Source organism: Dermacentor silvarum, chromosome 3 (genome assembly GCF_013339745.2).
Source record: "Dermacentor silvarum isolate Dsil-2018 chromosome 3, BIME_Dsil_1.4, whole genome shotgun sequence".
NCBI classification, from domain to species: domain Eukaryota; kingdom Metazoa; phylum Arthropoda; class Arachnida; order Ixodida; family Ixodidae; genus Dermacentor; species Dermacentor silvarum.
Genome location: NC_051156.1, coordinates 158,193,785 through 158,217,684, shown reverse-complemented (window position 1 = coordinate 158,217,684; position 23,900 = coordinate 158,193,785). Strand labels below are relative to the sequence as shown.

Below are 23,900 nucleotides of genomic sequence, written 5' to 3'. Positions count from 1 at the left end.
AATGGCTGTCATAGTGCGGGCTGACGCATGGAGCCTCACTTATTTGCAGTATCTTTCATTGCAATTTTGTTAGATGAGCTTTGTACTGCGGGAAACATGCTACAAATTGATGAATACCGGTACACCGAAGACACAGACGTACACAGCAGCACTGGTGGTGCAACCACGTGACACTCTCGTCAACTAGACCACGCAGAACTATTATTACGACGAACACATTGCTACCTATGACTTGGTTCAAGGGCGTCGGTATAGCAATAGTCATGATAGCCGTATGTTAGGTTTTTTTTTTTTTGCTGCAAAAGCAATGACACAAACGGCTGCGGGCATTTTGGTTGAAGAGAGCGTCACAAAATGGCACTACCAGCATTGCGATAATTTTTCGACGTACATGGTTGTTGTACCATAGTAACGACTTCCGTCGAAAAGCGTGGTCTGCGGGTTGTCGTGGGAGGGTCTCGCAGTGGCACGACAGACTCCGCTTTACCACAAGAAATTCGTTGGGACGCCACACATGCCACTTAGGATTCGCAATGCACATAGACGGTCGCGCCGCCTAGCGGGCAGTGAGGAAAATGCTTCAAGGAGTATCCGCACAGTGTCTCCGTATGGCTCCGTTTGTGCGGGCGCGTTTCTGATGTGTTGACAGCTTTTATTTACGTCATGAAATTAAAACCATTTAATATCACCAGGATATGTTTCGTGCCTCAGTGTTTCGGGGGTTGTAACCCCCCACCCCTGTGGCCGAGTTAAACCCTCCCTCCCCCCCCCCCCCCACCTCCACGCGTCCAGCCCCACCAGTCCAACGTCTACCTTCTGTGCTCTGTTCACATTGTCATTACAATTCAGGAGTTGGCTTGAGGTCGAATTTTGCTGAGCAACAAAAACACTCTATCATTGTCTTGTATTTATTCAATCACACTTAGGTTACTTTGAGTAAAACGCTGCAGAAATAAACATAGTCAACATCCTTAGTGTCATTATTATTATAATTATTAGGCCTTTTAGTTGCTGTTGGATTCCTCTGGCTAAAGCAAGGAAATTGCATTGTATGCATAATGCTTCCTTATTCCCCCCCCCCCCCCCGCACTACAAAAATTCACCCCCTCCCCCAATCCCCCCTGGCAGAGATCCTCGATGCGCTACTGCCTCCATATATCCTGTAGCAAACTAAGGAAAAATTTATGACTGGCATACGTGACGCATGTGTCGAAATGACGAACTTTATTGCACACTTGCAGACCTATAGACACTTGGTTTTGATAACGCAATGCCATCAGATGAATCATTCTTCGATGTACCTCATAATGTGACAGACGGTGCAAGTAAAACTACTAAAAAAAACTTGCACGATATACGTGGTCGAGTGCTTGTCGATGGATTCTAGAGCCAAAAATTGGAAAGAGTACAAAAAAAATAAACGAGAATTTGCATTTTATCTTTTTGTATCTTCTTTAGGCCAGTCACTGTTACCATTCTCAACCTCGGAAACTTCGTATTTTACGACTCCATGACCACCTCTGATGTCTCTGGCTTCCTCTTCTTCTTAAAGTAAATCCTGAAATGCAACGCAGAAACATGACTATACAGAAGTGCGTTAACTAATACTACAATCAAGTCGCAATGAGAGTCATTCGTTGCGTTGTTGTGGAAAAAATTCGCAATCTCGGCACACCAACCCTTTCTCGGTGATGAATGGGAATGGAATCCTGAAGTATTAGTACTTTGACAATGCTCCCCGTTCTAGTGTCTTACGCAAGTGGTCTAACATGCAACTCTAAAAACGGTTGAGCGCTTCACGTTCTGTGTCCATTTTATAGCGCTGTAAATATATCAGAATAATTAAACCAACAAGCCCAGCTTTCTGCCCGAAATACGTGCAGTCAGTTTAAAGAGCGTCTAACAGAAAAAGAAGAGCAGAGATTAGGGTTTTTATGAACGCCACGGGCAAGAGGAGTGGCCCAAACGACAAATGTTGGCATTCATTACGCATAAAAATTTCATCGCAGAATTATGCCTTAGACATAATGAGCGCTCAGTATTGCCAAATGAACATTTTTGCGGCAAAAAACTATGTTAATTTTGTGCAGACTGCTCGCTCATCTGACGTATAGTGTCGTACGAACACGGCGTGGCCGCGTATCGAAGGGAATGACCGTTGAGCCAAACCAAAGCCCCCCCACCCAGTTAACCCGGGTAGAGGGAGGGGGGGGGGGGGATGCCGGGGTCAATGTACCGTATGATGTTGGGTTGATGAATAAACGTAACCTCTGGGACGTAGCGTCTACGGTTGCCACTCCCTCTTCCCATCTGACAACGGCACTAAGAGTGGACGACCCTGTACGTGTGCTGGGACATTGTAAGTCCAAGTTGCTTTGTAACAAGTAACGTGCAATAACACCATCACCTCAGGTTGTCAAGAGGTACAGTTGCAAGGTATGACGATGATTAAGAAAAACTGACGATTATATATATCTCCCACTGCCATTGTGCTGCCATTCTTCAGCCCTTTCTGTGCGATGCTATCCAACTAAATGATGTTGGTATTTTTATTCTCAACTCCCTGTCTTTTAACATCGCGCGCTAAGCGGATTTGTCACGGTGCACGCACAACATATTTCTTGCCATACATAGGTGCTTCTTTCGATCCGATAAAGACTACTAGTACCTCCATGCCTTGCACCAGCGGTGGCATAGTGGAGCTCATCGTGAAAACGGTATATTATAAGTAACTTAATTTCTGGACGAGCCTCGCAATCGGTACCTGCCCAGCTGCGTTTCGTATTTTCTATTAGCGCCGATAACCGCTCCCAATCACGCATATCTCACCCGCCATGGGAATCGGGCTGCAAGCAGCCGTTCCTTACACGAAGCAAGCGATGGGCATTGAGATCCACGCAATCGACAGCAGGATGAGAAACACGGACGCGTAGAACGTGAGCACAGTTGGCACCGCCTTGCGCAGCTCCATGGCCCCCAACCAGGCCAGAGGCAGCGTCAGGGCTACGTTCAGGGAGAACACCGCGCCATACACCAGAAGACGCCGGGGTGCGTGAGGCGGGGCGGCCTCCTGTTCGAGTAAAGGAGACGTAATGCACGCATGTGCGGTAGCGTACGTGCAGAAACACCTAGCAGAGAGCTGTTCTTTATGTTGCTCCTTCTCAAAATTACATGAGTTGCAGCCACATCCTAAGGAAATGACATAATGAAGGGTTGAAGGAAAACACGGGGAATGCGGTAGATGGAAATTCGAGCTAGACTATGAGCAACATAACAACAAGGTGAAGCAGGAGCCAACGTTTCGACAAGTGGACTTGTCTTTTTCAAGGCGACATATGCTCTCCTCGGCACAGGTTCTTCTAAAGGGGAGAGAAGGTAAGGTGGGTGGGTGAGGCAATGAGCAAGAGTGTGTTACCGGCGAGGGTGTAGAAAGATAATGTGCTACTGATAGTCGGTGGAGCAATTTGAGGCAGCGCCTTGGGGTTAGCCGGTTGACGCGTCATTGTAAGTTCCTCTTTTCGTGGAAGGGGCCTGGACGACGGGAAGGGGGGTGGGGGAGGAGGGGGGGGGGGCATATCTGTTCCGCTGGAGGTCAGTGAACTACCGTGTCTGACAGAGAGAATAAAAGTAGCGGCAGGAAAATGGTGCTCGTGGGGGAAAAAAACGAGGGGGGGGAGGCAAATATATAAATAAAGGAACGAAAGAAATGAGTGAAAGCAAAGGAAGTTGGAATATTACTGACAATAGAATAAAGAAAAAAAACTAAGCAACTCAATGAAACATAACTAAGTGCTGTTGCCTATGCTTTGAAGTTTCGCATCGCGAATAGATTCTAAAGCTCCCTTTGAAACGTTCATGCCTGTTGGTTGCAATGTCGTGAACGTATGGATGAGGTACGATTGTCTATATATTCTGTCTCGCGCACAACGGAAGTTTGACTGTAGTGTGTAGAGTTTAAGTTCATCAAAGTTATGACTTGGTTGAAATACTCGGAGACGGCTTTAGGAAGCTTTTTAGCTGTGTCTGCGCGATGCCCGTTTAACCTGACGTCCATTGATTATCCCGTTTCGCCGATATATTGTTTCTTACAGCAGGAACACTCGTGAATATAAATTACATTGGAGCTAGTGCAAGTAAAGCTAGTTTTCACTTCGTGTGTATAGCTATTTGCGGTGCTTTTAATTTTAAGGTGACTTTGAAGGTGCCTGCAGGTATTGCACCTGGGGCGAGAACATGCTTTTATTACGGGGGAATGATGGCTGACTTTTGCATGCACTAAGATGTCTTTAAAGTTTCTGTTGCGGCGATAGGTAACCCTTAGTACATCTGGGAAAGCTTTCCTCAGAGGCTCCTCACTTGATAATATTGGGTGGTATTTTCATAGTATGTCGTTTATGTTTGGGAGGGCATTAGAATATTTTGTTATAAAAGCTGGAGGTCTTTAAGATTCTGATGTAGGTTGTTTCTTAGCTAATGCCGACTGCCTCTCTAATCTTGACGCGACGTCATAAGCCTGGTCGAGAGGAATTTGTGGATGGTTTCGTTCCGCTAGCGTTACTTTAAGGTCATTTAGGTGGTGCATATAATCGTTGTCTTCGCTACAGATTCTTCTCATTCGTTTCGCTTGTCCGACAAAAATTCCTCGCTTGCAGTGTCGTGGGTGATGACTGGTGTAGTCTAAATACTGCTGGCTATCCGCAGGCTTCCGGTAAAGTGTTGGTCTCAGTTTTCCACTTTCTATGTAAACCGTCGTGTCGAGGAAGTTGATGTGACTAGGAGAGTGGTGAGCAGTGACCCGCAGAGGGCAGATTGGCAGAAATGGGCAGATGGCAGAAAGCTGTTGGCTTGTTTTTGCAAGATAAACTAAATCTTCTAATCGTTGACGATCCTTTCCTTGTCATGGGTTCTAGTGAAGTTATTAGCTTTTTAAGAGAGAATGAAAGGGGGCTCAAAATGTTCTCGATCGACGTTAAAGACCTCTACCATTCACTTCCGCATGACAAGTTGCTACTTTATGTTGAAGAATGCATTGATGGTTTTGGATCAGTTGACTTTCAGAATGCTGCAGGTGTTTCTGTTGGCCTTCTATTTGTTGGCCTTCTATTTAAAATCAACTTTTACCTCGTGGAATGAGCGAAACTACATTCAAAGGAAAGGTGTACGCACAGGATCATGTCTAGCGCCATCACTAAGTGACATTTATCTAGCGCATCACGATCGCAACATTCAAGGTCACCTTGACAGGTCTCCGGTTGTCAAAGTGGGTAGGTTTGTTGATGACTTCCTGGTGTTTATTGATTGCACTGATAACAGTTTCGAGCCTGCAGCGTCTGGAGTTTTAGCATATTTAAGAAAGAGCTGCAGCATTTGGAACTTACACACGAGCTTCCCATGGATAATTCCTTACGGTTTCTAGATCTCAGGCTGAGCCTTTCTAACATACATGTGTGCTGGTTCTTCGAACCTAGGAGTGAAAAGCCACTCTTTCCCGTTAATTCGGCACACTCAAAGCTCGTTAAATGAGCTATTATAAATTTATGCTCAGTCAATAGCCTCAATAAATCATGTCCGCACGGCATGCAACATAGTTTTGCCGCACAGGTTGGTCACCTTTTTTGTGCTGGATACCCTGTGGCCGTAATTTCAGCCATAGCAGAACAGCTTCTTAAGCGCACCAAACGTGATGAGGCCGCTCAGTCACGGAGCCAGCCGGTGGAAAAGCGCTGGGTTGCAGTGGTCGCGTGTATTCACTGATGTCTCCCATAGACTAAAAAACATTGGGCAGCGTGCAGGAATCAATGTAGTTGTCTGAGCCCCGGAAAAGCTGGCAAGGCTCTGTAAACGTGTCAATGCGCCCAAATCACATCAGAGTTGTTGCTCTGTCGCGCACAAAAAACGTTTTGTTACATGCGCAACTAATGTGGTTTACCAGGTTCCCCCGTTTTGCGGAAGTAAATATGTTGGACAGACCGGCAGGGGCTTAAATGATCGCCTAAGGGAACACCACAATAACGCGCATAACACTGTTCAAGGCCACTTGGGCATCTATTGCCGAGATTGCGACTGCGTCGGCTGCGAGCCCCTCTTTGAAGATACGGAGGTTTTAGCGAGACACAGCTCACGCGAGAGATAATAGAAGCCGATTTCATTAGGAAACTGGGTAGTGTGTGTGTCAGTGCCCCCTCTATCGCGCTGATAGCTAGTGAAGTCTTCTATCTGAACAGATAGTGTTAGTAATATGTTGGAGCCACCTCTATCGAGCTGACACCTAGTGAAGTCCTTTATCTAAACAGATTGTGTTAATGATTTGCTGTTAGAGAACCCCCTTTTTGTGACCGCCTTTCATTTTTCTGCGCATGCCCCCTCCTGTATACACACACATGCTGTCGAGCTGATTAATAATTATCGCAAGTTGTTCCCGGCAGTGTTCGAGAATATCAAGTAAAGAAATCGACGCATTTTTTAGGACAGCATTCCACTTCTATAATAGCCTGGAGGGTAAAGAGCCAAGGACACATCTAACCTTAATTCTAAGGCCTTTTGGGATTTTCCTGTGTTTTATGCAGCTAGCGTAGGTATTTATGTGAAATCTGTAATTTGTCTGTTTGGCGGCAAGTTTGCGCGATTGGAGGAAATAGCGAGATTTGTTGTTGTGTGTGCTATCCGTAGTGCGTGGTAGTCATTTCTGTTTGGCTTGGGCAGACCTCCGGGGCGAAACATCTTTAGGTGGTGTCTTTTTACCCTTTGTTGGTTCGTCGAGGCCTGCACCGGTGTCTGTCAAGTCTATCTGTCTGCTTATTAGTGTATGTAGCTGTTTGCGTGAAGGCTTGGCGGGTGGTTGGGAGCTTCCGTATGAGCGGGTGTTGTTCGGGTGGTGTTGGTTCCGCGTCCACCGTTTGTGTAGATGCTTCTTGGGTTCTAGCTTCGGCGTGAGATAAGTCCCCGGCAGGAAGACAAGTTCACTTGTCGAAACGTTGGCCCCTGCTCTCACCTTGTTCTCCTGTTGCTCATCGTCGTGAATTTCCATCTCCCGCAATCCCCGTGTTCTCATCATAATGAAGGGTTGTATATTATGGTAATATACTACATAATGGCACAAACATAATATTATAGAATGGCCAACATTCTTTTTCGTGTTTTCTTTCAATTTTCCCTACTGGTAATTAACCACGGCTCGTTGACATTTCCATATCGAAATATGCCTGTTTAACGAAAGAGAGCAAGCACGCGCAAGAAGAAACGCGATATCTGGCTAAGCTATACGCTACAGAGGTCCCTGCAAAACAAGAATGGTATAAACACAACAAAATATATATACGAAAAGAATTGCGCATATCGTTTGTATATTGTGTTTTATCTATACCATCTTGTTTTCCAGTAACCTGTTCAACTATTGCCATAGTATTCTAAAGCCTCATGGACTAACGCAATTTTCGCAGAAAGTCAGCAAAAGAAGCCAAGTTGTGCCTTTCCTTCGCATTGTTGGGTACATGTACAAACATGCCAGAAATATACGGTCTCTTACCGGTGCGCTCGGCACACACGGGGCGGGTAGGACCAGTTTCAGGTAGGAAGAGCGGCGCTTCCACTCGACCGAGGTCTTCAGGAACTCGCTGCGTTCAAAAGACAATTTCCGTGATCATACTAATCTTTCCTGGTCTTGCTCAGGCGTAACTCTTCAGCTTGACGATCTAGCGTCTAATTCGAACTCTCTTCCTAAGCCGACAGTGACCCGTGGCCCCTCCCCCCCCCCTCCCTCCCCCCCTAGTCACCACAACGTGTACTGCGGGACTATGAGTGTTTGCTTAAGTTAAGAGATGCTGTAAAACAGAAAACAGAAGAACACACGAAACACGGCGAAAAAAAAAAAAACAGGACGACGTGTTGTTCTGTTTTCCCATCAAGAAAGCGCTCTGCAACAGCATACCAGATATCGGTTTTACTGACCCAGACAATGCGCCGCGTATGTACTCTTAAAGAACTTACTAACAAATTAGGAACAGCAAGCCAAAGGCCAGTAATTACAGCAAATTCATCACAATATCGATACTTATTTTTTACTATATATATATATATATATACAGTATATTTTTATTACTTCAAATTCATAAAAAACTGCAAAATTTACTCGATTCACACAGTGCAGGTAATTTATCTAGACATGGGTGAACCTAATTCTCAAGAAAGATGAAAGCAATCTATTAAGAATTTAAACAATTAGGCGTGGCGCGCCGGTGCCTACGAACGCTTGAGGAACCTTTGAGACGTGGATTGGATTCCGCTCAGCATCGGATAAATTTAAGGGATCTGTTTCGTCATTGTACAGCGGCACATTCCCAATGGCTTATATCTAGTTACCCAAGTCGAGGTCAACGAATTGCGTTCAAGGCGTCCACCGTACTCGCTACAAGTCAGCAACTCTGCTTCACAAAAGGCTCGGCATAGTTTGTGTGTGCCTGCGCTTGTGTGTGCGCTTATATACATTCCAACGCGTTGGATCTGCTGCATTTTTAAAGTAAATTGCTGCTATGCGACGCGCCTAACATGCCGAGCGTCTCAGGCGCTCGCTCAGGCCCCGTGTCGCAGAAAATCCGGTGTCGGCGTCGGCTTTAAGCATCGGTGTCTGACGGACATTGTCATGCCGAACCACATCATCTCGAACCACCCGACCACACAGGCCGTCCGCATGGCGTAAGGCGTTAGTGAACATTAGTGAACAAAAATTGAATTTCTCAAAGTAAAATCCGTCAGAAAAATTGTAAATTACGACTTAAACACAACCTACAGGCGTGATAGCGTCGGATTGTAATTTGAATATACGAGAAAAAAGCCCGATAAGCAGCCAGGGACCTTTTAGTGCCATCGCGTTCCACTGTTAAAGGCGAAGCTTAAGCGTCCTCCAATTCTGATGGTGTTTCGCTGTACTTTGGTTCTAGGAAACATTGAGGGGAATGTTGAAAACCGAGCCTTTCTAAATTTTGGACACGCGCGCGCCTCGGTGCAACAGCTAACAATTAATAAAATGATAAAAAGAGAGTCCTAGGGCCTTCACATTTTCATATAAGACGGCTTAAATTGCTCATGAGAAATTTATTCCCAGCAATGCATTTGTGTTTAAAAGTGAAGCCGACTTTAAGCCGACTTGGTGTTTGTGAGCTGGCTTTCCCACGTTGTGTGTTACAGTGAAGCCTACTCACAAAGAAAAATGTGATGCGAACGGAGCCCGACAAGGCTATCGCGTTCCACTCTTAAAAGCGAAGCTTAAAGAGACACGGACACAAAAGTTGGCGGGTGTTCTTTTTCGCGTCGAAACAGCAGTTGCACTGTTGAAAATGACGAATACAAGCCGCTTTGAAAAAAAGAACGAGAAAAATCTCTCTTTTTTTTCGATTTTCTGTTGCACCTTGCCTCCAAGCGGCCGCCAGCAGAAGCTGAAATTTGACGTCATAACACCCACCCGCGGCCAAGGTCGGCCACAGATGTCGCAGTCTTTCCAGGGGTGTCGGTTACTTGCAGCGTTTGTTTAACCCCTTTCGGCGATCTTCGCACGTGATCCGTCTGAAACACTATCCCCGTCGGCGCTCCACGCAGGTGGTGCGTCTTACATGAGGCTTCCCGCGGTCGTCACTCGCTATTGACGCGTTCATCGCGGCGGAAGTAAATGCCCAGACATTGCTGTTCTAACAGCATCGTCGGTCGGGACACGCCGTCGCACATGTTTCCCAGAGACGAGAAGGTGCGTAAACTTTAGATACCTGCCTATTAGGGAGCTTTAGATTGTCCGGTAATCGGGTAAACGCGGGCGTTGGTGCGTTCGGGCGGAACCGTAAACGTGAGCGGCCTGTATGGTGCTGCCACCTGGTGGCGCAGAGCTCAAACAGACAAAAACAGCTAATATTGCAGTAACCAAGTGTATTCTACTTCGCTGCTGGTGTAAATCTTCGGCAGCAACACGATTACGCCACTGCCGAAAATTTACACCAGGAAATGGCCAATAATTCTTGCATAAGTGTGTGGTGCAGAGCGAAATCTTGGCGCTGCGGTTCGCGAAAACCTAACCGGCACTTCCACGGCTGCCTGCTCTTCTTCGTCACTTGACGGAAGGCTCGTAACCGTAAGCGGTAATATTTCTTGCCAAGTTGGAATTGTCCTCGTCTTCAGACGTGAAGTCATCGCTGGTAGACGCACGAGAACTCGAATCCATGCTCGCATTGGCGGCGTCGGCGCGCTTCGAATGACCGCGGCCGGCCGGCTGGCTATCCGACGAGGGTGTCGTGACGTCATGCCTTCCAACTCCCGCGGGTCGGGCGGCGAGGCGCGCGCCCACAAAAACGCCAAAAATAAAGCCATCGGCTCAAAAATCACCCAAGTGACTACTTATTTTCGGTGTAATCACACACTGAGGATTCATTTTCAGCCTTTTCGCAAAAATTTCTGATTTGTGTCCGTATCCCTTTAGGCGTCCTCCCATTTTTTTCAGCCATGCGGATTATTTGTGATTTGATTCTACCGTTACGATTATACAGAGCTATGCACTTTGGAGGCCATGGACAAAATATATTAAAGCTAATAAAATCAGATCCAAGCTCAACCGGATGCGAAAACCTTTTTTCTTAAGCTTCATACGGGTACCGTGACTAGGCGGGTATTTTGGAAGAATGTAGCTTCTATTTACCGTATGTAACAAATTGTCTTATATGCAAAAGTAAAAAAAAAAAAGCGGTGACAATTCATTATGCTTTCTACACTGCTGGAAGGGAGTGTACTTTCGGTATGTGTTACAAAGAACACTAAAGAAACAGCTGCCGTTAGACCCACAAAAGGAATCGGGTGCCTAGCCACTAGAAAGCAAAAACGGTGTTCGATCCGTAGGATTCCATTATATCAACAGGCCTCCACTGTTTATGGCGTGCCCCCATGGCTGGTTTTACCTGTCACCCTGATTAGAGTACAGGGGGCCTGCTCTCTGGGTAGAGCATCGCTTAGATTTTGGAAGTCGTAAATGGGCAAGAATGTGTTTTTGATTAGCTGTCCAAGGTGGAATGCCTGACAGCCTCCAAAAAAAATTAAAATGAACTTTACCGACGTCTGGCTGACCAAATGTATTCTATGTACAGCGTGCACTTGCTAATAGCCGTAGTTTGTTGGTTTTGTAGTAAGGGTGAGGTTCGGTAGTAATAATAAAAAAAGAAAGAAAAAAAAAGTCCCTGGGTTAATGACGAGACCATCGTGCTTCTGTTCTGGGGTACGACGGTTTGACACCGGTCATCATACATTTTTATTTATTTATTAGGGCAGCTACTGGACATTTGGTTTTCCAAGTTGGCCATAAACGGTCAGAAACATACAAACCGCCAAGTGGGAAGAGGAGGCAAAGACAGCTATTGTTTAAAAAAATGCCACTGCATATTTGCAACGTAAAAGTTCCCCACTGTATAAAGTAAATAATGTAGCTACCTCACCTTGTCCCTTGCCTATTATACTGCGTCACGCCAGGCCTCCTTCCGACGTTTCAATGAAGTGCGCTTCTGAATCAACGATTGTTGTTCTTGAGTGTTTCAAGATTCCTCGTACACAATGATCAATTTCACAGAGGCGATGATGGAACCCTCTCAGTTTTTTTAAATTTTTTGCCTTAGTTCATCTTTGTTTTCTTCAGCATAATTTACATTTTAAACATAGCCTTCAGTACCTACCAACGCATGCGAATCCCTATCTAGGAGGCCATGGCTCTATGCCTCGCTCTAAGCAAATTCTTTCTGTGAGAAGCCGCAAGGTTTAGAAAATTTGTTATATGAAAGCATTGATTATTTAAGCATAGGAAATATATATCAAAGTAACTAGTATCTGAATTCAGCTCAGTCTGAAAGAGGACGCTGGTATCATCGTCGTTATCGGCTATTGACATTTTCGATTTTAAGCATACACGATTGAATGTTGTCTGCCAGTATCCGCATGCAGTCAGCCCAATGTGGCTTTGACAGGCCTTTTTGTATGCTGCATGTTCGTTGAATATTAGATTATTATTATTATTATTATTATTATTATTATTATTATTATTATTATTATTATTATTATTATTATTATTATTATTATTATTATTATTATTATTATTATTATTATTATTATTATTATTCAAAAGTACCGCGAAGATACAAATTGTATCTGTAGATACAAATACAGTCATTGTTTATCTGATCATTCTCTTATTGTTTATTTAATTGGTCATTCTTATTGTTTGTATAATTATTTCTTTTACTTTTTAGCGCCCTTCAAAATAGCAGAAATACGTACTAATTAAATTACTATTGTATCTCGTATCTCATTCACTAGTATCCGCTGATGCTGTTTCTTTTTTATCTTCCGACCAGAGCGACGACTCCGGGATTGGTGGACTTGTGTTCTAGACGGCGTTTTCATTGCATCTCGGTGCTTCTAGCCCGCCTTTCAGCTGTAAGATCACGAGAAGGACCCGCTCCTCGCTCCGTCCATACTACTTCACAGCGATGAAGCACCGATACAGAACTGATTACGTTCCTCTCCCGAGCGCTGAGTTATGTTGAGTGCTGAAGTCATCCGCTCCGCGCCGCGCTGCCTGTGCGAGTTGGCACCGCGCCAGCAGTACCTATGACATCATCCGCAGCGCCTTTCGCCTATTCTTATCTATCATCCTCTGCGACAGTTGCGCCGTTGACCTCAATCTTGGCGCTGCGCCAACTTTTATCGCCGAGCTTCACACGCCCGCATCGCGATTCTTCAAAGTGGGGGCATATACACTCACGCGTAAAATCCCCGTCGTTTAAGGACACAAAGGCTTTTGTCACCCTCTTTTTCTACACGCACTCACATGAAGTACAGCACGGGTCTCCGGAACCAGAACATGCTGTGGCCGACGCTGAACACGTAGAGTGAGACCGAGACGAGCGAGTAATGGAGGCCGGCGACGAAGGCACAGCTCAGGGGCAGCAGGAAGAGCACGCACAGCACCAGGCCCACGGCGCGCAAGAGGTAGCCCAGAGGACGACCGCGGGCCTCGCGGTCCCACAGCATCTCGACGTACGACTGCGACATCAGGAGAGGTGCTAAGCCCGAGGTTGCCCCGAATGTCGCCTTCACTGCATTTGACCTTCGAGGAAATGAGCGCCACTTCGAGGTTTCCTTTTTTAGAGCGATAGCTATACGACTCCAGATACAAACCCAGAAGACGCCTAGTTCCGTAAATCTCACCTTCAAGCACAGACGAGGTCAAACTGGGACTTAGCCTGCCTAATGCGTTGTGGAGTGAAAACGAACAGCGGCTCAAGGTCAGTCTTTCGTGCCACCACCGCCAGAGGCGCCGGCTGCATGCATCCAAGTTCACTGCGCGTTCGCGCCGAGCAGCCGTCTGTGCGTGTTGTCTTGTGGTGCAATTGTAGATGCGGTAGTTGCTGCTACACAAAGTTAAATCTCTGCAAACCGAGGCGCATTCGCACCGTTGTCGTCGTGCTGTCCCGCTATCTACGGCGCAGGCACGACTTGTACGTGGTGGGTTTGAGGGTCTTCATATACGGAAAGTGCGTGCGGCTGCAAAAAACAAAAACAAAAAAAGTGGGCGCACCCGTCAACGCTTTAATCGTCTCGGCGGTAACAGGGCAGCCCACTGTGTTCAGCTGGTGGCGTGAGCATTCGCGCACACGTATGCAATAAACACGCTATAGCGTTCCTGTTGGGAAGCTGTGCACATGCACTGGTGTGAGCGGAAGGGACAGTAAAACGTCGAGCTAACGTTATCGAACATTTATATGGGCGCGGTCTAACGCGCGAAGGTTTCGCGTCCGTCTGATATCGTGCACCGTCGAGGCGAAAGGCCTACCTATACGCCACCGGCGCCGCTCCTCACCATGCCAGCGTTGTGAGACTCCTGGCAGCTGCCAGGAAGCTGTTTCTTCTGCACAGCTGCAGTTGCTTTGCGTGCTTCTTCGAGCCAACATGTTGCACCCATGTATCGTGCACCCTGGCCGAGGAGTTCAAGCGCAATGATAAATATTTCTATTGTTTTCATTGGTTATATTGTTATTACCAATTCCAATTTACCGAATTGGATTCTTTCGAAATTTCCTCCTAATGCTGGCAAGGTTCTTAATGATAGCAAGGGGTGCGGTTCTTAGTAGCGGCGAGGAACCAGCAAAATGAAATGCATAACACAGAGTACTAGAGGTAAACTAGACAACAGCGCCTATCTGCTGTCGAGCATTTGTTACTCTGATTTGTCTTTTTTCTTGTCTTCTTGTGCTGCTCCATCCCACTTTATTTGTAAGACGAACCAGCTCGCCTAGTGGAATAACTTAATTGAGCACATATCTATATATTCATTAATTTTCCTGTATATAAGATTGTTGGGCTTAACGCCCTGAAACTAAAGATCCGGGGACGGTACAGTGGAGGGCTCTGGATTGTCTGACTTCCTGGGACAGGGCACGAAATATCGGCGCTGACCTGTCTAGTTCATAAAAACTCACACTTCGTTCCCAGAAAAAAAAAGAACAGTTTCCTGTGTATTATGTGCCAAAACAACGATCTCATATTGAGGCACGCTGTAGTGTGTGCGACTCCTGATTAAAGACAAGTTTTGGCTACCTGGCGTTCTTTAACGTGCACGTAAATCTAAGTATACGAGAGTTCTTGCATTTCGCCCCCATTGAAATGCGGCTGTCGCAGCCGGAAACAGTAGTGTGAAAAAGAAAATCTGAGCATATTTTCGGAGCCCATATTACGCTATAGACCGGCTAGTTTGTATTTGCCAACCAAATGGTTGGCGAATACAGTCTGCAAACCGGTGACGACCAGCTTCCCTATACGAGTGGAAATTCCTGAGAATGAGACCTTCCAATAAATTTTGTTTCTTAAGTTAAAGAATCTTTTTTGCATAGCCACCTCGTAACATTGTTTGTAATACCACGTTTTGTAAGTCGTCGACAAGGGAAACGCATGTTGACGCTCCAGACACACAAAAATTCCAAAAGCGCCCACATTGCTGGATTCCGCATCGTTTACCAAGAAACGAGCTGCTGGGCTTTTTCCAAACGTACGATAAAATTCCTACACAGCGCGCACCTCGTTTGATTGAGTGGAATTGAATTATGGGGTTTTACGTGCCAAAACAACGATCTCATTATGAGGCACGCCGTAGTGGGGAACTCCGGATTTACTTTGACCACCACGGGATCTTTAACGTGCCCCCAATGCACGGGGACACGGTCGTTTTTTTGCATTTCGTCTCCATCGAAATGCGGCCGCCGTGGCCGGGATTCGATCACGCGACCTCGTGCTTAGCAGCGCAAGACTAGAGTGACCTAGAGTTCTAATTCACTCTAGCAAGACGATAGGCGCTGAACCACCGCGGTGGGTCTCATTTGATTAAACTAGGGCGCCTTTCAAAAGCGCCGCTGCCATATTGGTTTTCTCGTGCACGTTCGTGTGCTGCTCTTGCCGCTAGCCGGACGCCTGCTTTCTCCAGCTTGTTTTAACGCGAAAGCGTTAAGGGCCCCGTGTCGCAGGGAATCCGGTGGCGGCGTCATTGGCCGTATATATTTCCGTATATATTTAGGTATATGTACATGCCACGCCTTGGTATATGACATGCAGTATATGCGGGTTATATTGACACGCCATTCTATCACTAACGTTGCTCATACCTTGTCTTACATTCTCGACAGAGATATTCCTAGGAATTTGGAGAATGACAGCCTACAAACAAATCACACGAAACAAAATACCGACAGCGCACGCCTTTTATGTTAAATCTTCCCAGACTAAAATATTAAAAGTGCGGAACAATAACAGACACCTGAAAAAAAATAATTTAATATTTCTGGCGCGGCTGTGCACCAACCAGCTCCGGGATCGGCCCACGCAAGAGGCCGCGTTTCTACCAGAAAGCTCGCCTCCGTGCATAGAGTTCGCCGCCAGCTTTTCCCGGTAAACATTACGGTGCTGCTGGAATACACATTGTCCTATACGACTATATGTATTACATATACGTATATCCTGAAATATTTTGACTTCTAAATATCTTTTCCCAATCGTCCGCGGACGATACCGAAAAAATCACGACCGTTTTCGTGTGCACGCTTCGAGGCAGCGTGGCGGAGGGGAGAACGAATGTGGCGTCGGCTCAGAGGGTGTCCCCAATGTGAAAGCCGGGCTTGGTATCGATGACCCTTAGAGCCAACACATTTCAGGCGAATCGCTCACTGGTCGAACTATATATACACTTGACCTAGGCATTATTTCGTTGCCACGAAGTATATCAAACGATGCTTTCATTCATATCTCAGCGTTCGGCGCGCGCGTGGAGGAAGCGAGGTATTTTTATGCAGTGGCACACCGATATAGGGGGGTGGGGTTGTAAGCATTCCACCAGCGGTCAGCCAACCCAGCCCCCTAACTCCCCTTTCCGGAAAAGTTTATTTTTTGGAGTTACAGTGACTTTCTTGGCTGTATTTTTTTTTCTGGAGGGGGACGGGACGTAAATAGTTCCTAGAAATTTCCGTAGCGAAATTGCTGAAGGGACATTGTCTACGTTGATGCCTTCGACTCCCATTTGCACTACTTCTAAAGACACAGGGAAGAGTTTATCACTCAGCCAGCTGGGTGCATTCAAGTCTTTTTTCAGGACATCGCAGAAACTTGAGATCTGATACCGTTTTCGGTAATTGATAGTTGTTATTCCTTTCCAAAATCCGACCGTTGTCTCGCCACTATATGCCGCAATTTAAATTTATAAGAAACTTTTAGAATAGCGGCCCCAAAGAAATATTGTTGTCGCCATTGCGCATGCGTCAGGCACAAAAGGTATTTGGGGTTAGTGTCGCTCACGGCACATTATTTATCCAATTTAGCGTTCCGCCCCAAACTTGCCCAAAAAGCTTGCGTCAACAAACATGGCGGCACCCATCGAAGGGACGGCTCCCGCCTTGTAACCACCCCGACTCGATTCCTGGCAGCTCGTAAAGTTATTAGGCAACAAGGTATCTTTTAGGCTATTACTTTGTCTCATCGCACAATACAATGCACCGCACAATGCTGTGGCAAAGCCAAGCTTGTGGACAAACGCGGCCGATGCTTGTCGTAGCCGATGATCTACGAGCATTTTCGCGATGTCGGCACCAGAGATGGCAGCATCTTCACCAACACGATTTTTCCAGGACAATGGCATTGCTCTTCCGAGTGTCTACTCGTTCAAGAACGTTAGCTTTTTTTCGGCGCTTTAGACGTCGACGGCGACTACGACGGCATAAATGCGTTTGGAGTATCCGTATAGTTGCTATCGCAATAAAGTACCTATGCGTGATAGGCTCATCTCCAGTATGGAGGATAACGCGAGGCTGTGAACTTTACCTCGCAACATAGCTAAATCCGCAACTGACGTTATGAGCCTATGAAAGTGCGCGCAATTGGCCTCTTGGATCAAATTGCCTACTGACGGCAAATAAGTTGCTCAATAAGTTAACAAATGCTAAATGCAACAACCCGCTTGCTGGAAATAGGTGAACCTGGAAATTCCAATTAAGCTCCAAATTACACAGGCCAGAACTATTTCGTTTATCACATTTCATATTATTATTTATAGTACATTTGTTTTGAAGCCGCAGTGGCACTACGAGCGCAAGACGCAATATGCAAGCGCAAATCCCTTTTCTAAAACTCGTCGCTCCTGCGCCACCCAACGCTGGCACACACAATAACCTTAGGGGCCCTAAACCTCGGCGTCCCTATCCTATAGTAACAAGAATAAGGAAGACTGTAATAAGGAAGACTTCTATGGACTGCAACAACACAAATATAGAACTCCGAGCAGGTCATTATCCTGCTAATAATCATTACTTAGTGACCTTTTGATAAAATTTGATGTTTTGTCCCATGGCCTGGCAAATTTGTCTGAAATAGGCTTACATTACAGTCGAGGCTCACTTCTCTGAATGCTAAATTAGCGCACTCAGTGTAAAATTTTGTAATGAATATCTCGAAACAAGCGTGCAACAAAATTGGTGCAATTTAGAATCGTCTTCGAATGAAACTTTCGTAAAATTTCCTAACATAAACATATCAGACTGAAATATAACGTATAAATATAAAATGGCGATGTAAGAAGGAGACTGTTGCACCAGCCTGTTTTGTAGTAGTAATACCTTCGAGCGTTCTTCCACCTCGTAGGCGAAGGCGCAGATGTCGCATCGTGGGTTCCTCCGCTGCGATAACCCATTTCTCGAGGCAGGAGGCATGCACCAAGCCAATGCTGCCTGCGGATAACGACGGCAAAGTTCAAGGATTGTTACTCGCTGTCCAAACCTTGAATCCTGCGTGAGAAACATTGCGCCATTGAATTCAGCTTCTTTGGGTAAGCGCCGTGCACCAAAAACACCAAGCATCAGACAGAATACGCACTGAAGTGTGTGCAAGGTGCTTCATTCTCGTCTCTGGTGATGTAAGCAGAAAGAGGACTGGTGGAATTCCGCAGCTGCCTATTTAGTGCAGTAAGCAAGCAAGACCGCCCCTTTGTGCCTTCTACGCGTGAGCGTGTATGCCCCCACTTTGAAGATTCGCGATGCGGATGTTTGAAGCTCGGCGATAAAAGTTGGCACAACGCCAAGAATAAGGTCAGCGGCGCAGCATTCGCGGCGGATGATGGGTGACCTAGATAAGAATAGGCGAGCGGCGCTACAGATTACATCATCGGCACAGCTGGAACGGTGCCAACTCGCACAGGTAGCGCGGCGCGAAGCACATCTTGTCAGCGCTCGGCGTAACTCGGCGCTCGGAGATGTATGTGTCGGTAGGTAGGTGTGTCGATGCTGGGGAAAATTGTCCGTGCTTCATCGCTGTGTAGCACGGACGGAGCGGGTGCTTCTCGTGATCTTGCAGACAAACAATGGGATAAACAATTAGACGTACAATCAGTGAATAATTAGGTAAACAATGACGGGACAAATAAGAGTAAGTACGCTCATGCGAAATACGGGCTCACGTCGTGGAAAGAGCATCAATTTTTGTGTTCACTATTCTTTACTCGTCAGCAGTGAAACGATGGTGAAACCATCGAGCCTATGGTTCCATCCACCATTTAGTCATAATTAAGGCAAGCCGCTCGTTCCTGTAGTTGCAAATACTTTAATAACGGTGCCTATTCATTTACATTTTAGCTAAAGCAGGTTAGGCCGATATCAGAAAAAAGATTATAAAAGAGGCGTCAAATGTTCTGGAGGCCAAAGACAGTTCTAGCAGAGCGCTGCCGTCGCCACGACTGCACATGAATGGCGTTTAGCGGACTCCGGTGTAAGTTTAATGGAACGCTGGATCCGCCGTACATATACCGTGTTTGCGCAACAACATGGCTTCACCCAGAGTGCCTGCTTCGATTCTAATTCGCCGCGTGAAACTTGCTCGCCTTCGTGACCACAAGAAATAAATGCTAAAATCGATCGGTTATTCTCACCTCACGCCGAGCACAAAGTATAAACGCTCTTTTGCGCCTATAGAAGGACGCCTATAGGCCTATAGGGACGCCATCAACGCAGAAAAGTGTGTCGATTTCCATGTGACAGATTGTGCCACATTCGAGTACAGCGTTGATTGACGCTGAACCCTGTGGCGCCATGTGCTAGATGGAGGTCGATACACTTTTCCATATCCATGTCCTCCGAGACCAGGTGGCAAAAGCGCGCGTGATTTCGGTGCCTCTAGGCCTAGAGCACAACTTAAGAAGACAGGCGAGGCTCCACCCATATATATGACCGAAGCGCGGCAACCGATTGCCTCCGCTACAAAAGAAATAGTCCCGCTGATGCGACTCGGCCCAGTTCGTGGCGCGGGCACCCTAGCGCGGGCTACCATATTCTCCGTCGGCGGGGCCGCCGACCGTCCGGCTCATGACGTACGTCCGTCAAGAGTGCGCGCTCATTGGTGGAGGCTCGTGTGCATCCGCCTTAGAGGGGCAAATGCCGCTGCCTTCTAAAGTGTTACCCGACTACACAAAAGATCACTTATCTTCGTACTCGGCGTCAGATGAGACTAGGCGATGGCCGATTTTACCACTCATTTCTTACTCTCACGAAGCAGAGTAAGCATAACGGGCGAACTGGAATCGAACTGGGCAGCCTGGGTGCTGCCCTGTTGCGCAAACACGGTACACGGCGGAACGTTCCGGTAACCTTATACCGGAGTCTGCTCAACTCAGCGCATGCGCAGTCATGACACCCGGTATACTATAACGCTCACGGTATACGGTACAGCCCTGCTCAAGCTCGTCGCCACTACGCAAATTCGAGACGCGAGCAGGTATTGGAGTTTGCGTCCAGTATATAGGTTACACATACCGGGTGTTTCAGCGAAGACTTCCAAAATTTGTTAAGGTTGCCTGTGGCAGATAGCGCAATTCTAGTTCATGAGCAGGTATACTCGAAGAAGCGGGCATTACTTGCACTCATTTGAAACATTACCCATAGCAAGTCCCTACTTTCCCGCACATATAAACAAAATGCCTTCCGTAGCTCATCGGGGACACTGGAGAAACAAACTACGAATCTCGTACGATGCACGAAAACACATGGAAATACGAGGGCTATAAGGGTGCATTCGTCAAACTAACCTTTAGAAATACACAATAAATCTCATAGGCTGTTTATAGGTTCTCTAACTAACCTTTAGAAATACACAATAAATCTCATAGGCTGTTTATAGGTTCTCTAACTAACCTTTAGAAATACACAATAAATCTCATAGGCTGTTTATAGGTTCTCTAAATACCTAAACAGCGCTTGAGCGCGTTTAGCAATATGAAGGCCCCTGTGAAAAAAAAAAGTTGCTTTTTGCACTGTAAATGGTGTTCGATGACTATGCCTTTTCTGCTAGTCAAATTCCGTCCCATTCGGGGCGCATGCGCAGTGGCCCAATCGGTGTCACGATGACAGTAGTCATCCACACTTTCCCTCTGTTGTTCGGTTCAAGGTTAACATTTAGGGAAATGCTTAGCAGAATACTAATGTGGATCGTTACAGTGAAATTTATGAGGAAATTGGGAGTTTTGCGTGTACCCCACAGTGTACGCGTGTACCCCATGTACTCCCCTCCGTTTGTAAAACCTTATATGTTCTCATGTCCCTGCCTTTTTTCATATCGAGAGCTATGCTGGCTTTCTCATGTACAACCACGAATAGTTCTTAGTGCAGTGGCTTTTCAGCCCACTAAGGAGTACTATAGCTGCTACCGCACGCTACCCGCCGTGGTTGCTCAGTGGATATGGTGTTGGGCTGCTGAGCACGAGGCCGCGGGATCGAATCCCAGCCACGGCGGTCGCATTTCGATGGAGGCGAAATGCGAAAACACCCGTGTACTTAGATTTAGGTACACGTTAAAGAACCCCAGGTATTCCAAATTTCCGGAGTCCCCCACTACGGCGTGCCTCATAATCAGACCGTGGTTTGGGCACATAAAACCCAATAATTTCTTTTTTGACACACGCTGTGCGCGGTAGCGGTGAATTAGTAAAACTTGTCGTATAATCGTGAAGCCATCGACTGCACTCGCCCAACTTGGCGTACACCATTTGTTCGGTGCGTTCTCTCACCTCGACAGTTGCAGGGCTGACGCAGCGCTTCCTCCAAACATCCCCGGAAGCAGATTCGGCACGTGGGTCCCACAGATAGGGCGCTGTGGCTTTCACGCACGCCCTCGTCCGCCTCTTCCGCTTCCCCTGACACAGACACCGCCGTCACCGAGGTGCCCGCGAAAGCTTCCTCCGTGCTCATGTTGGCAGCTGGATCGTCACCAGTGGCTGGTGGGATTCCCGGGCAAGTATCTGAAACTAACCACGTCGCAGTTTTGGAATGAGCTACATTGAGCTTCTTTTAGAAATTTGGTTCCCGCCGGATGCGTAGGTCATTAAACTTGCCGCTTATAATCTTATATTAGGAGGCGTGAATAAAATGAGAGGACAACAACACCCTTCTTTTTGGGAATATTATGCTTTAGTGTAATACAGGCAATTCGTTTTTTTTTTTGTAATCTGTGTTCGTACCATGCTATAAGAGTAGTACACAACTAGAAAGAACAGCATGAAGCGACAGCATGAGCGAAAATTCTAGACATTATAGGGAGCCTTCCCGCGCACGGCTATGCTCCTTTGGCGAATGCATGGAGACTATCGACTGGACATAATCTAGAAGCGCCTAAAGTGCTAACTTAGGTAAATTTCAGTTGCAGTCCAGCGTTTGGGGTGTCTGCGTTTTCTTTTTTGTCTTGTTTATATTGGGCTGGTAATATGAATGAAGAAACCAGTATCATTTCTTTTTAGCCCCCTCTTTCCCGTAAAAGTCTCATATGCGGCGATTTTGAGACTAGGCTGTTTATGAGCAATCGTCCCTTCTTAAGTTTTGGTTGTTGCCAATAAAGCCGTAAGCGTATTCTCTTGGAGCGTGCGAACAAACCCTGCAATTAACAGTGCTTTCTCGCAGGACGACGGGATATAGCGAGTATTTACTGCTTATTTTCTAACGTAATAAGGTTAACTCCACCTGAGACCGAATAGTTTGGTCGAATGGTTAAAAAGATTGCAGTACGTACCGGCGTCGAAGAGTGAAGGTTATTCGGGCGGCTCACTCCAAGTGAAATGGCGCAACCCACTACAAGGGATCTACATCCTATATTGGCTGCTAAGAAGGAACAACACTGCTTTCTTAAAAAAATGAACAAAAGCGAATAAAGATTGCCAATGGAAAAAAAATGTTGCACTAAAATCTTGTGTTAAATCTGAGAGATGAATGCAAAGGGTTTAATGATGATGATGATTTACATACTATGGAATATACCCACAACGGGGGATGAGCTAATAATTGGGAAATCATAGAATTATGCGACACAAAACAAACAAAAAAATACAACAAATCAGCACTAATGTCTATGTGGCGTAGATTATTAAATATAGTACAATATATAGTACAAGATAGGCTATTATAGATTATCACCACCAGCCCCACTGCCTAACTCCACTTCATTATTTTAATCTAAAGTAGAATATCGCTGCCCTCCTTTGATCTTTTATTCAGATTCCTTCTGCCTCTGTATTTCCTATTATTTTCCTTTCCCTTGACTTTTTCCCTTACTTTCCAAGTAATGTAAAGTATTTTCGAACGAACATATTTTTCAGAGCCAAGGCTCGTGGCAGACGCCTAGGCAGGGCCACCCTATTAACTTGCTGGACAAAAAATAAAGTTTTTACCTACCTACTCGAGTAACTGAAACTACGAGTAAATAGGAGAGATGAGAAATAAATAGAATGAAAGCGGAAAGTTGAGATTTTATTTACAGGAAAAATGGAGAGGTCGACCTAAGCTTGTGCGCTTAGCCTGCGGCCCTGCACTGGACAACATGCAATGGTTTTTAAGGTAAGTGATAAATGATAACGCGAAAGGAAGGTGTGGTTGGGTTGTTCATCACAGAGGGGCCCTACTAAAGCCGCTCTATAGAGTCCCGTGGCAGAATGCGGCTCTAAATTTGCTCATTACCTTTCAGGCTTCGCCTACATGCGGGCGAGCACTGGCAGAATGTAGGTCTGCGTGACGAAATAAACCTTTCATTGACCCCTCTTCAGTTTTACTTTATTTGGGTTTAACCACTGTCTCATCCCTTAGCATTCGAGGTAAAAGCATATATCGAGGAAAGAGGTGGAATTGATAACCCTTTTAGATAAAATTTTGCTACTAAGTCTGTAATCCAGTAATGTGGAATATACAATGTCCAGATATATACGTAACAAACGAATGCAAGTCATGCGGCTCAAGAGCAACTCTTGAGCATGTGCTGTGGGAATGCCAAGGGCTGACGAGTAGCAACGGGGAGACAGCCTCTAGCGAAAGCCTCCGTGC

The 23,900-nt window shown here is 46.2% G+C and overlaps 1 protein-coding gene and 1 long non-coding RNA gene across 2 annotated transcripts; both read right to left on the bottom strand.

The window, feature by feature from the left end:
- Positions 1-1,389: 1,389 nt before the first annotated feature.
- LOC125944555 (uncharacterized) lies at positions 1,390-21,832 on the bottom strand. The gene is made up of 5 exons (XM_049665054.1): positions 21,605-21,832; positions 18,171-18,281; positions 12,848-13,062; positions 7,526-7,613; positions 1,390-1,558 (listed from the first exon to the last, which is right to left on the bottom strand). Exons 2-5 carry the CDS (start codon positions 18,261-18,263, stop codon positions 1,547-1,549), a joined length of 408 nt encoding a protein of 135 aa, XP_049521011.1. The 5' UTR covers positions 18,264-18,281; positions 21,605-21,832; the 3' UTR covers positions 1,390-1,546.
- Positions 5,270-6,315, bottom strand: LOC125944556 (uncharacterized). Its single transcript, XR_007466271.1, has 2 exons — positions 6,252-6,315; positions 5,270-6,182 (listed from the first exon to the last, which is right to left on the bottom strand). It is a non-coding gene; the product is annotated as an uncharacterized LOC125944556 (long non-coding RNA).
- Positions 21,833-23,900: the final 2,068 nt, after the last annotated feature.